We start from the raw sequence: 14,292 nt of genomic DNA on the forward strand, positions 1-14,292 counted from the left end.
CGCCTCCTGCTCCGCCGCGCCGGTTAACTGGCCCAGCACTACCGCCGCCCGTTGCTTATCAGTCAGGGGCTACAGTTCTAGCAACGGGTTAAGTTTTTTCCGGAAGACCTGTAAAGCGTCAGGTTTCCCGTCATACTGCGGTAGCCAGGTAGCTCCGGGCGCATAGGGCAAGGAGAACGGCATCACCTGAGCGAGTGCGGGGGCTGCGGCACCTCCCGCTAGCGCGACCGGGGCCGGGGCAGGCCCATTCCCATCCACGGGTGCCGCTGTGGCTGCGACCGCCGCTCCTCCAGCGGCTCCGTCGGGCGCAGACATCTTGTTTCCGTCCCCCTTAGCTCTTTCCGGCCCCTCCTCTCTCGGGGTGGGGTTTTGGCCTTCGCGCCTCTGCTACTCGAGAAGACGCTCGAGCGGGAACTTTTCGCGCCAAGGATGGCGACTTCTGAAATTTTTTAGCCAGATACCTCCGGCGGTAACAAGGCGCACCTCTACCAAACAGCAGAGCGGTAGGATCCTGTTCGTGACGCCAAGTTGTCGCGGGCGGGGAGGAGGGTGTCAGTACACTACGCTCACCCTTTCTGCTCGGGTTCGGCGGCTGCCGCTGCTCAGTGGTGGCTCAAGCTGTGGGCCGGATCCCGGGGGTTCTCGAGCGGCACTCCTCGCCCGTGAGTGAAAGGGGGAATTTTGGGTGTGGGGATTGTTTATTGTCCGTGACGCCACCCACGGTTGTGGTGATTTCACCACCGCTGCTCGATGTGGGGATCCCGGAAGTGATGGTGGGGGGAAGCAGCTAGTTGTTGTGTTGCCCCTCCGTGGGTAGGGGTTGGTGGTCCCGGGGCCCGGTGATGAGATGGGAGATGCAGGGCCTGGTGGGCGCAGGGACGCAGGGGCAGCGCTGTGCCTTACGGCACTGTGGTACTCACTCAGCCTGAGACGTAGACACAGTTTTACGGTAAACCACACGGCTGGAAAGACGGTTCCCACGGACGGCTGCACTTGCTCTCCCAGTAGGTGATGGTGATGTCCCTTTTCCTTGCACCTTTGTTTCTGTGTTGGTAACGATGGGTTCCCACCGGTAACCCGCTCCCCGGCTTCAAGCTGGACCGGAGGAGCTCTACTCTTTGCCCGCAGGCGCTGGCCCTGAGAAACTGGTGCCCTGGCGGTGGCGGTGTTTCTACTACACTGGTTGGGCTGTTGCCTTCAATCGGGACTTGGTTGTTGGGAGATCTACGTCCCCTTCACTGACGGATTTGGCAAATTCTGGCGACTCCTAGCCTTGCCGGGGTCCGAGAGGCCCCTTCCTTGGTGCTGACTGTCCTTTGGTACACTGCTCCAGACCGCCGGGCCACTACCTGTCCGCGGTCCTTCCAGGAACTTCCAAACGGTCTCCCCTTCAGACAATCACCAACGTTGCTGACCTTGCTGGCTCTGTCCTGCACACAGCTGGACTCACGTCAAGCTTTCTTTCTGTCGCCTTTCTTACTTTCCTCCTTTACCACTTTACTTCCTTAGCTCATCTTAGCTGTTTACTCCTTTCCCTCCCTAGCTTAACTCAAGCTCTTTCCTGAGCTGACTGTTCTGCTTGTTTACTCAAGCTCTCCCTGAGCTAAACTGCTGGTTTTTCCTGCCTCCAGAGCTGTGAACTCCTTGGTGGGCGGAGCCAACCGCCTGGCCCACCCCCCTGGTGTGAACATCAGCCTCTGGAGGAAGGCAACAAGGATTTTAGTTTAGCTGTGATGTTCCTAACTGGGGTGTAGGGTGTGATGGTGCAATGACCTGTGACCCCTGGCTTGCCCAGGGCGTCACACAGGGACTAGTCGCAAGGGTGTTAGTTCCCTTGGCTAGTCGGCCCTGTGGGCGTACTAACATGCTAATGAATGTGGAGCGACACCGCACATACCTGACTCTTGATGGCGACTGGCGGAGGATGGATGTGCACTAAGCATGATCCGGCGTCCCCGGGATTTCTGATCATGCGCACTAAACTGATGTCGGCTGTAAGCTTCCTGGCTTTAGTGAGGTACAGTGCGCATGACCAGAAGTGTTGGGGACTCCGGATCATGCACAGTGCGCATCCATCCTCCGCTGGCAGCCATGAAGAGTGAGGTATGTGCGGCATCGCTGCGCATTCATTTGCATATTATTACACCCACAGGGGTGTGCTAACATGCTATGTGGGCTGACTAGCCAAGGGAAGTAACGCCCTTGCGACTAGTCCCTGGCCTCATTAGCATATAATTAACTATGTTTAGAAATACTTTTTCTAAAGATCTCTTTATGCTAGTGTATACAGGGACAGTTAGGCAGGGATTAGCAATATGCACCCAGAACTGCTCGTGGATCTGGGTCCAAATTGGACCTGACAGTTTCCTTTTAAAGGTGTATGACCACTTTTAATGAGCTCTCGCTACAGCAAGTATTTAAATGTATGCCTGAAATACAAGGCAGATGTAAGGGGAAAAAGTCATTTATGAAAATAAAAAAGAGACAACACTATTTGAGCTTACCTTTGACACCTGCCAAGTAAATTTCCTAGCACCACCAGGACTTGAAGAAAGGTTACAAAGATTTCCTTACTCATCAATTTTTACATCAGTCAGGAAGTTGAGGTTCAGTGAATTTAACACCATTTTTGAGTAAAAAAAAAAAAAAAAAAAGCAGTGGTATAGATTCCCGTATGATGAAAATGCTACAGATGAGTTTCTAAACGTTTGTAGTTTATAAACTCAATCAATCGAGTAAAAGGGAAAATAAAAATTATATCTACAGTATATATATATATATATATGGTAATTCAGTTCAATTGTTCAATTTTGAAGGTTATTTTCTACATTATTAAGATATACAGTATATACGTGTGTGTGTGTGTGTGTGTGTGTGTGTGTGTATGTGTATACGTATGCATATATATATATATATATATATATATATATATATACATGCATACATATCATCATACTGCTCCAAAAAATAAAAGGAACACTTAGACAAGGATTTTGTATTTTGGTGTTCCCCATATTTTTTTGAGCAGTATATATATATATATATACAGTATAGATACATACTGCTCAAAAAAATATAGGGAACACCAAAATACAAAATCCTTGTCTAAGTGTTCCCCTTATTTTTTTGAGCAGTATGATCATATCTATGTATATATATATATATATATATATATATATATATATACATACATATACACATACACACACATACGTATATACTGTATATCTTGATAATATAGAAAATAACCTTCAAAATTGAACAATTGAACTGAATTACCTTTTATATATATATATATATATATATATATATATATATATATATATATATATGAGACAAAAAGACCAGTCGCGCGCTGTGAAAAAAACACAATAAATTCTACCTTATAACATAAATGGGGGGATTTAGAATATTATAATGGCCATTGTAATACCAGCCCAGCGCCCCTTTGCGGCAACCTCCTTTGCTGGGTCCTACACTACACTGCATCTTCTCTGGGTTTTAAAAACCTACAAGATCAGCTGGTAAACAAAAAGGAGGCTAATGAAGCAGCCAGGAGCTGGGGTGCAAATCCAGCAAACAGAGCACCACTCCCTGTTATATGCATTATACAATAGAAAAAAAACAGAATGAAACAGGGGTTCCCTTGCTGGTTTCCCACGCTGATACTAACCTGAGTTCAAACAGTACTGGCAGCACCTTTACAATGTGGACAGCTGCGTATCTGGATGGTGTATAAATATGATACAAAAAAGACCAGTCGCACACTATGAAAAACCAAAATAAAGTAGAATTTATTTTGTTTTTTTCAGTGTGCGACTGGTCTTTTTTGTCTCATATTTATACACCATCCTGATACGCACCTGTCCACATTGTAAAGGTGCTGCCAGTACGGTTTGAACTCAGGTTAGTACCAGCGTGGGAAACCAGCAAGGGAACCCCTGTTTCATTCTGGTTTTTTTCTATTTTTATATATATATATATATATATGTATATACTGTAAATATAATTTTTATTTTCCCTTTTAATTGATTAATTGAGTATATAAACTATAAACGTTGAGAAACTCATCTGTAGCATTTTACACACACACACACACACACACACACATACATATATACTGTATATCTTAATAATGTAGAAAATAACCTTCAAAATTGAAGAATTGAACTGAATTGCCTTATTTAATAAGTAGTGTGGATGAACTGTCCATTAATCAGTTGTGTCATCATGGAAATTGATAAACTTTCGAGAACTTTCCACACCAAATATTTGTGCAAATTATTCCCAATATATTGTGGGAATGAGAAGGATGTTTGGATAATTTAGACACCCCCATACTTTGCACTGACGAGGGGCAAGCACCCCGAAACACCGTGTCTGCAAATTGGGATTCTGATCTGGCTTATATATCCTGAGTCATATTGCAAAGGATTGTCGAAAATCCACTTGTGACTTTTAGGATCGCTACTTCCAATAGGTGGCGCTGTGCTAGAGTTTGTCTCCTTTACTGGAGAGACAATTTGAATATTTCCCAGAGGGGCATTGCAGCTATAAGTCCCCTTACCTGGCAGCCAGACTGGCTTGCAAAGTCTCCTTAAGGAGAATAGTGTTCCCCCGTGGAATTTTAGGGGCATTGCAGCTATAAGTCCCCTTACCTGGCAGCCAGACTGGCTTGCAAAGTCTCCTTAAGGAGAATAGTGTTCCCCCGTGGTCCCCACATAGCTTTCTCATGAGCCAGATCAGACACCCCCATACTTTGCACTGACGAGGGGCAAGCACCCCGAAACACCGTGTCTGCAAATTGGGATTCTGATCTGGCTCTGGCTTATATATCCTGAGTCATATTGCAAAGGATTGTCGAAAATCCACTTGTGACTTTTAGGATCGCTACTTCCAATAGGTGGCGCTGTGCTAGAGTTTGTCTCCTTTACTGGAGAGACAATTTGGATAATTTATGTATTATTTGCCCTGTTTCATGTAGGAAAGGTTTATTTGACTATGGCTAATACACCCAGTTTGCTAACGCTTTGCATGTGAACAGTGGTGTCCAGAGACGATGGGCCACACCGCATTTGACCACACAGTTTATCAAGCCGGCGACCTATACAGAATCCTTTACTGCCCCACCTGTGTCAACATCTCTCAGAAACACTCGCTCACCCTGGCTACAACCAAGAATTACTTTTCACATTAGCTTTTTTTGAAAGGCAGAGGTCACATCTGGCAATGTTAGGATCTATGTTGGGAGAACGTATATGGGGGTGAAAAAAAAAAGCTCCCTCTGCAGATTTCACATCGCGCCCACTTGTGCGGAGATTTCTTTGTAATTCAGAAATAAATGGCTGTCAACCTGTAGCTTTAAAGATTTAAGATTCACGGGTCTATAATTATATCTCGGGGGATGTGTCAAAATTTTTACAACTTGGATTTTTATTGTTCCCACATGACTTAATATTTGTCACAATCCTTCTGCTTAAATTGCTACGTACAAATGGAAATTCAGATTTGACTAGCATAGTTGTTGAGATATGTTTCTACAGAGCCCTTGTTGCTTGCAATTAGCTCTGAGACCTGTACAACTACGAAATGATATCTTGGATTTTTCTTAGTGATTTTTTTTAACGATGTTTTTTTTTCACTCTTTCTTCAGGTCCAGAATGTTCCCAGAACTTCACATCAGCAAACGGAGTGATCAAGTCTCCAAAATACCCCGACAAATACCCCAATAACGCCCAATGTACATATATTATTTTTGCACCAAAAATGTCGGAGATCTTAATGGAATTTGAAAGCTTTGAATTGGAACCAGACACTAATGCTCAAGTTGGGCGACCATGTCGATATGATTACTTGGAAATATGGGATGGATTTCCGGAAGGTGAGTGATTGAAGTCTAGTCTGTGTGATTTAAAGGGAACTTCTCAGGTCCTGTGTGCACCCAGAACCAAGAGTGGTTCTGGGTGCGTATTTCTAATCCTTGTCTAGCAGACCCAGTCTATAGTAGCATAGATAAAGGGATCTTTAGAAAAAGTATTTCTAAAGATCCCATATGATGATATTAAGGCCAGCAACTAGCCGCAGGGGCGTTAGTTCCCTTGGCTAGTTGGCCCCCTTAGCATGTAAGCACACCCCTGTGGGCATGTTAAAATGCTAATGAATGCGCAGCATCAGAGGCCCGGTTGTGCTCACCTCTCTGCTGCCACCATGTCCAACGTTGGATTTCGGCTCAGTGCGCTTGATCACCGGACTTCTGATCATGCACACTACACCAGTTTGAAGCCGGGATGCGTACACATAGTGCACATGACCGGAAGTCTGGGGATCATGCACACTGAGCCAAAATCCAGCATCAAGCGCGGTGGCAGCAGAGAGGTGAGCGACCATGCCTCTGACGCTGCGCATTCATTAGCATGTTAGCACACCCACAGGGGCATGCTTACATGCTAGGGGGGCCTACTAGCCAAGGGAACTAATGCCCTTGCGACTAGTCGCTGGACTCATTAACATATCATAAAGGATCTTTAGAAATACGTTTTCTAAAGATCCCTTTATCTAAGGTACTATAGCTTGGAACTGTTAGGTACAGATCAGAAATATGCACCCAGAACCACACTTGGTTCTGTGTGCATACAGGACCTGACAGGTTCCCTTTAAAGAGGTTTTTCCCCATGTGTAAAGGATTGATGATAACTTACGTATAGAAGTGTTTTTGGTAGGCAAGGGGAGGGGGTTTCAGCAGAAAACAGTTTGGCATCACCCCTGGATTCTACAAGTAGTAATGTGCAACCAACTGTCCTTCACTCGATTTGCTTTCGGCACTGAACACAAAAGGCGTCATTGACGAACCAAGTTTTTACACTTTGACCACACGAGAGAACAATAGTGAATTTTTGTTCCCACTCGCTCCAGCTAACATCTCAGAAGGCCTTTTGTGAGAAAGTAGTAAAGTTGTGTAAATATTCCATCGATATGAATCTGACTTGTGGATCTGATTAGAGAGTCCTTTCACAGTCCTGGATGAATATGTGACAAGTGTAAATGTCAGATTGCATTATCGAATAGTTTTTCCCACTTTTAACATGATTTTTGGTCAGTTGTGTGAATAGAAGGACACATATGTTTATGATGAGGGCATATTTGCGACATATATGTGGATGGATGATAACGACGTCATCCATTGTTTTCTAAATTGTGAATACAGCTCCACAATAATTAATTATTAGCACAGTTGTAAATGTTGTAAAACGAAAGATAAAGCTATAGTCACACTTCTTTCCCTGATGATGTTCCGATAGTCCTTCTGGGCTTTGTTTACAAGACACCGCAGCCAATCAGTGGCCAAACTGGTGACCTGCCTTACTACTGGCATTATGGCTCCCATTGTTGAGTAGTCAGTTAGTGGTATCGCACGTAAATGGTGCCATTGATTGGTTGAAGTAGCCATGTTCTGGTCTCTTGAAAACGAAGACCAGAAGGACTAGTGGGATCTTGGCCTGCATCCATGTTGAAATCCAATAATAAGACACAGTGGTCAGGTCTTAAAGAAATATGTGCGCCTAAACGAGTTGTCACCTATTTATTCCGTATAGATAATAATTGTTATATTAGTGTTGGTCCTGCCACTGTGGCTTCCACTAATCACCAGAATGGAAACCTATTACACACGTTCTCCACTGGTTCTCCCTACTTCACTGCAACAAGGTGCTGATTGATTCAGCCGGTCTGCGTCCTAACCCTTCGTTTTAAAATTGTGACCCTAAAAATGCCAGAAGATAACCAAGTGCTGCGCTGTTCCAAGTTGTCTTTTGTCAGTGTCATTGACTTGGATAGAACAACAGGGCACATGCGCCACCTTGCTCTCTTTTTAACGCCCATACTCAAGAGGTCAGGTGACACATGTCCGCCATTCTTCTGATCGGTAGGAGTCCCTGAGGTGGGAACCACAGTTCATGCCTTATCCATTTAATACCGATTTAAAGCACCACTACAGCATTTTTTTTATTTCCCGGCTGAAGTGGTGCTTTACATGTAAGTCCCCTGCCACCTGTCTTATACTCACCTTGCATCATCTTTATCTGTTTCCATTGTCGCTTCAGTTGACCTCTGATGATTTGTGACCTGCCGGCTGCTCCAGTCTTCCATGGAGTGGCTTAAGGTCACAGCTCAATACAAGTCTACGGGAGCCTCGTTCTGGCTCTCATAGACTTGCATTGTGCTCTTGTGACAAAACTTCTGACTTCCGGCCAGTCAGATGTTACGAGCACAAGATGGAACCACGAGACCAGAGTGGTACTGAATATGGATGAAAACGCCAGTGGGTCAGTATAAGAACTTGGATTTAAAGCACCACTCCAGCGTTTTTTTAATTTAATCTCTGGAGTGGTGCTTTAAAAATCGGTCGGCCTCTGGTGATTTGTGACCTGTCGGCTGCTCCAGTGTTTCATGGAGCACCCAGAGGTCACAACTCAATACAAGTCCATAGGAGCCTAGTTCTGGCCTCCTCCTTGCTCTCATAGACTTGCATGGTGCCCTTGTAGCATAACTTCTGACTTCCGGCCAGTTTGATCTTACGGGCACAAGATGGCACCATGGGACCAGCGCAGCACTGAATACGGATGAAAACGCCGGAGGGTCAGTATAAAAACTTAAATTTAAAGCACTACTCCAGCGGTGAAAAAAAAATTGCTGGAGTGGGGCTTTGAATAAAGAGTATGTTGGCTGGGTATTAAAGCTTTTTTCATCCTTTGTTCATAGCAGGTCTGCTATTGAAAACTTTAGGAAACTTTAAGACAACTTTTCCAGAAATTCCATTATACTATGTTTTAACTATTTAAGGAACTAAAGAGTGTTCTGAGCTTGTTTGAAAAATCTGCAAGGAAAATAGCGGAGGACTAGCCAGCAAGCCACAATTGCTTAACCATACACATCCAGATTTAGTATCATGTTTCCTGCCCAAAACGTACCCCATTTTCTTGCAAAATATGATTTCCGAAACACACCAGAAATTCATTTACTGCTGCTGTCTATAGCAGCTAATGACATTTCTCACCTCTGCAGAGCAATATATTACAGTCAAGAACATTTCCTTCCCTGAACATAGACGGAGTTCTTACATGTTAATTAGTTCTCAGAATAATAGAAATCCGATGTGTTATATAGCTGAAGCTCGCATGGCAACAGGGGTGTGAGGAGCTGTATCAACTCCGAATCATATTAATGAAATCCACAGAACAACAATCATTGAGGTAGCTCTGCTAAAATGGACTTCTTTTCTATATATACCCTGCGATTTTTTAAACAGAACCATGTAAACTTCCATTGGCAATGTTCTCACACAATACATTTAAGTGTAAAAACTATAGAAGAAGTATGAAAAGAGATCCCATCCCCCAATCCATATGCCCGTGTCAGTTATGCCATACCTAAGAGCTGGAAATCTAAACATCAGGTCTGCAGGTGCGAGTACTAAGAACTTGTTAGTAATGAGGTTTTGTTCCAGGTATCATTTCTGTAAAATCAGTTGCCAAAACATGATATGGCAAAGTTGCATTTTCAACTTTCATGATTAATCTTCTCAAATTTAGATTTGTAAGAGTTTTTGGAGCATAAAATGAGCAGAAATTCTCCACATCCACCTCAAAAGTGAAAAACTTCTCAAAAACTTGGAGTTTCTTCTCAATTTCAGCTCTTAAAACGCAGGTCCTGCAGAGCTCAACATTGGAGCAGTGGTAGTGAAGGACCTGTGCTGATGTCACGATCATGTGACTGTAATGGGCGGGGCTCGGCAGAGCAGTGATAGTGAAGGACTTCTGGTAATCATTAGAAGAGAAGTGCTTGTGCAGGACCTGTGGTGATGTCACGATCATGTGACTGTAATGGGGGAGCTTAGCAGAGAAATGATAGTGAAGGACTGCTGGTAATCAGTAGAAGAGAAGTGGTTGTGCAGGACCTGTGGTGATGTCACGATCATATCACTTTAATGGGGGAGCTCAGCAGAGAAGTGATATTGAAGGACCTCTGGTAATCAGAAGAGAAGTGGTTGTGCAAGACCTGTGGTGATGTCACGATCATGTGACAGTAATGGGCGGAGCTCAGCAGAGAAGTGATATTGAAGGACTTCTGGTAATCAGTAGAAGAGAAGTGATTGTGCAGGACCTGTGGTGATGTCACAATCATGTGACTGTAATGGGGGAGCTCAGCAGAGAAGTAATAGTGAAGGACCTGTGGTAATCAGCAAAAGAGAAGTGGTTGTGTTGGACCTGTGGTGATGTCACGATCATGTGACCATAATGGGCGAAGCTCAGCAGATAAGTGATGTTGAAGGACCTGTGGTGTAATCAATTACAATGCTTTGAGTGTTACTAAGTTAAAAAAAGGATCGTGCCTGAACTTGAGTGACAGTGCCGTCCCTATGACGGAAACCTAAGGTATTTACTGCATTCACCTAAGCATATAAAGTATTTTTATGATAAATACCTGGATTTTTTTTTTTTAAACCATCATTTAAAACACATTGGGGGGCGGTTAATATAAAAAAAGCAATATGACAGGTTCCCTTTGAAGAAGTGTTCTGTCGCTTATTTTTTTCCTAAGGTTAGATTTCGCATTACAAAAAAAACTATGAAAAAAGATATTCTAAATATGATATGGCCGGTGTGGGGAACTGTGACATTGTCATCTATGTTTCTGGCTGCGAAAATCTTCATTAATTATAATTACCCTTCTGCTGCACATAGCAGAGAGATTCATGCTGAAATATCACCCCTGAAATTTGTGGGATCCAAAAATTACCCCTCAGTGGTAGACATACAAATCCAATGTGTCCATTATTTAGTAATGCCCCTTTAGGCTACATTCCTACAAGGAGCTTTTGGTGAGTTTTTGATGTTACAGACTTTCTTTTTTTGCACCTATTATGTGGATTGGGTTACTTGCAGTTTTGTACATTTCGTTTTATCATTCTTTTTGATGCTAGTTTTTGTCTCTTCTTGGTCATGTTTTAAACAAAGCTGCTTTGTTTGTTTTTGATAATTTCTGGTATTATTATCTTCATTTATTTTGCTTGCAATGAAAAAACACAAAAGAGAAACAAAAATCAAATCATTGATCATTTCACACAAAACTCAAAAAATGGGCCAGACAAAAGTATTGGCACCCTTAGCGTAATACTTGGTTGCACAACCTTAAGCCAAAATAACTGCGAACAACCGCTTCCGGTCACCATCAATGAGTTTCTTACAATGCTCTCCTGGAATTTTACACCATTCTTCTTTGGCAAACTGCTCCAGGTCCCTGAGATTTGAAGGTCGCCTTCTCCAAACTGCCATTTTGAGATCTCTCCACAGGTGTTCTATGGGATTCAGGTCTGGACTCATTGCTGGCCACTTTAGTAGTCTCCAGTGCTTTCTCTCAAACCATTTTCTAGTGCTTTTTGAAGTGTGTTTTGGGTCACTGTCCTGCTGGAAGACCCATGACCTCTGAGCGAAACCCAGCTTTCTCGCACTGGGCCCTACATTATGCTGCAAAATTTGTTGGTAGTCTTCAGACTTCATAATGCCATGCACACGGTCAAGCAGTCCAGTGCCACAGGTAGCAAAGCAACCCCAAAATATCAGGGAACCTCCGCCATGTTTGACTGTAGGGACCATGTTCTTTTCTTTGAATGCCTCTTTTTTTTTCCTGTAAACTCTATGTTGATGGCTTTTCCCAAAAAGCTCTACTATTGTCTCATCTGACCAGAGAATATTCTTCCAAAACGTTTTAGGCTTTCTCAGGTACGTTTTGGCAAACTCCAGCCTTGCTTTTTTATGTCTCGGGGTAAGAAGTGGGGTCTTCCTGGGTATCCTACCATACAGTCCCTTTTCATTCAGACGCCGACGGATAGTACAGGTTGACACTGTTGTACCCTCGGACTGCAGGGCAGCTTGAACTTGTTTGGATATTAGTCGAGGTTCTTTATCCACCATCGGCACTGTATCTCCGTGCTCATCTAAAAGTAAAAGGTGACCTTTCCTCCAGCCCTCAGCGAAGCCGTGTCTCTGAATGTTTATGGATGCTCTTGTGTTGTTGCGGCTGCTGCTCGGTGTGTGGTGGAAAACAATTTCAATTCTATTTTACCTGTGGCTCACTATTGTAGATAGTTAATTAACTACCGTGATTTTCACTTGATGCTCAGCATGCATTATTCATGGACTCCAATGCACATATTTGCATATAACCCTCGGGGTCTCATCTAAAAAATATTATTGCCGGAATTAGGTCTTAAGACTAAAAGATCAGGACAAAGAGACCCACCTGTAGAAATGTAAAAACCAAGCAAACAGGCACACGTCCTCGCCACTAAGGTCAGGCACGGAGTGAGCGAGCACAGGTGCCCGGCTCCTCATTTAGCTAAAAATCCCTTCCCTGAGATTCACAACATATTGTTTTACACCCGCAGCTGTAGGTCTCATGCTGAAGCAATCTGCAGTAGGCACGCTGATTAAAGCTTCTCACCTCATGCTGGAGCCGGAACACATCACCACATCATCCCTCACACATCCCAGGGTGGAAAACAAGTAGCCATTGTCACGCCAGCCAAACAATCCGCAACACGGGATGGATAAAACACAAATTATGTGTAAGGGAAGAAAAGTATATGTGGATAAAAATAATTACAAAGTATGTAACATTCAGAGATAGATATATAGATAGATAGATAGATAGATAGAAGATGGATGGATGGAGAGATAGATAAATAGAAGATAGATAAATATGGCTAAATAGAGAAAGAAAGAAAGAAAGAATGTGACATAGAAAGAAAGAAGTGTGATATAAAGATAGATAGATAGATAGATAGATAGATAGATAGATAGATAGATAGTTAGATATGAGATAGATGGATAGATAGATATGGCTAAATAGATGCATATTGAATGAAAGAAAGAAAAAAAGAAAGACAGAAAAAGAAAGAAATGTGATATATAGATAGATATGGCTAAATAAATAGATAGATATAGAAAGAAAGAAATAATGTGACATAGAAAGAAAGATAAAAAAAGAAATGTGATAGATAGATAGAAGATGGATGGATGGATGGAGAGATAGATAGAGAGATAGATAGATAGATAGAAGATGGATGGATGGATGGAGAGATAGATAGAGAGATAGATACATAGATAGATAGATAGATAGATAGATAGATAGATATGGCTGAATAGAAAGATAAAGAAAGAAAGAAAAAAGAAAGGAAAAATAGAAAGAAATGTGATATAGAGATGGATGGATGGATATATAGATATGACTAAATAGATGGAGAAAGAAAGAAAGAAAGAAAGAAAGAAAGATAGAAAGAAAGAAAGAAAGAAAGAAAGAAAGAAAGAAAGAAAGAAAGAAAGAAAGGTGATGTATAAATTGATATGGCTAAATCGATATATATGGAAAGAAAGAAAGAATGTGACAGAAAGATAAAGAAAGGAATGTGATAGATTGATACATAGATAGATAGATAGATAGATAGATAGAGGGATAGATAGATAGATTAAGATCACAAAATTCATTTTAACCCTAGAAAGGAGTCTTTTCCCATAAGTGCCATTTCCACCCATTTGGGATGACTACGGTACTTCCATCAGTCTTTTCACAATTCTCACCCAATCCTCTGTGTCTAGATGCAATTACAAGGTGTCAATACACAGTTAAGAGACATCAGCAGCAGTAAAACGAGAAAAGTACGCCTGGTCCGGATGACCCTGTACATTCAGCTATAAATCCAGAGACCCTGAGATGTGCCTAAAATCTCTAAAGTCTCAGGGTCAGATCTTGAAAGTTTTCTATAATGTTCACAGGAGCGTCAGTGGTGAAATAGTGACATCGCTGAAGCATGAAGCACATGATAATTAAAAGCCAATCTAGTAAATGCCGGGTGAGGGATGGCGAGGTCTAGTGACTGGACGCAGTGTTAGCTTATTGCAAGAGCAGTGTTTGTTCTATATGTTATTTTGTGTCATATAATATATAGAATTCTATTGATGATGATAATAATAATCTAATATACAAAGCTGAGTGTATGTGTGTGTATATATGTATGTGTGTATGTCCAATAAACGAATCCGCACCGTCACCTTTACAATTATGAAATTTTACACAGCCGCCTAATTTGACTAAGGGAACGTCATAGACTATGTTTTGAGGAGAACAAATTACAGTTATTCACCAAAAAACCTGCTTACATTAAAGTCAATGGAGCTGGGAGCTACAGGTCATTAATAGGAGCTCTGATTGATTGCTAAAGGCAACAGAGGACATTCT

The 14,292-nt window shown here is 42.5% G+C and overlaps 1 protein-coding gene across 1 annotated transcript in view; it reads left to right on the forward strand.

Moving 5' to 3' along the window:
* NRP1 (neuropilin 1) overlaps positions 1 to 14,292 on the forward strand; it is a 259,574-nt gene that overhangs the window by 123,736 nt on the left and 121,546 nt on the right. Inside the window, exon 5 of the mRNA XM_075315483.1 lies at positions 5,654 to 5,881. Coding sequence (XP_075171598.1) covers positions 5,654 to 5,881 — 228 coding nt within the window. The remainder of the gene's footprint in view (positions 1 to 5,653; positions 5,882 to 14,292) is intronic.

The sequence above is a fragment of the Anomaloglossus baeobatrachus genome, chromosome 6 (assembly GCF_048569485.1).
Source record: "Anomaloglossus baeobatrachus isolate aAnoBae1 chromosome 6, aAnoBae1.hap1, whole genome shotgun sequence".
Lineage (NCBI taxonomy): Eukaryota > Metazoa > Chordata > Amphibia > Anura > Aromobatidae > Anomaloglossus > Anomaloglossus baeobatrachus.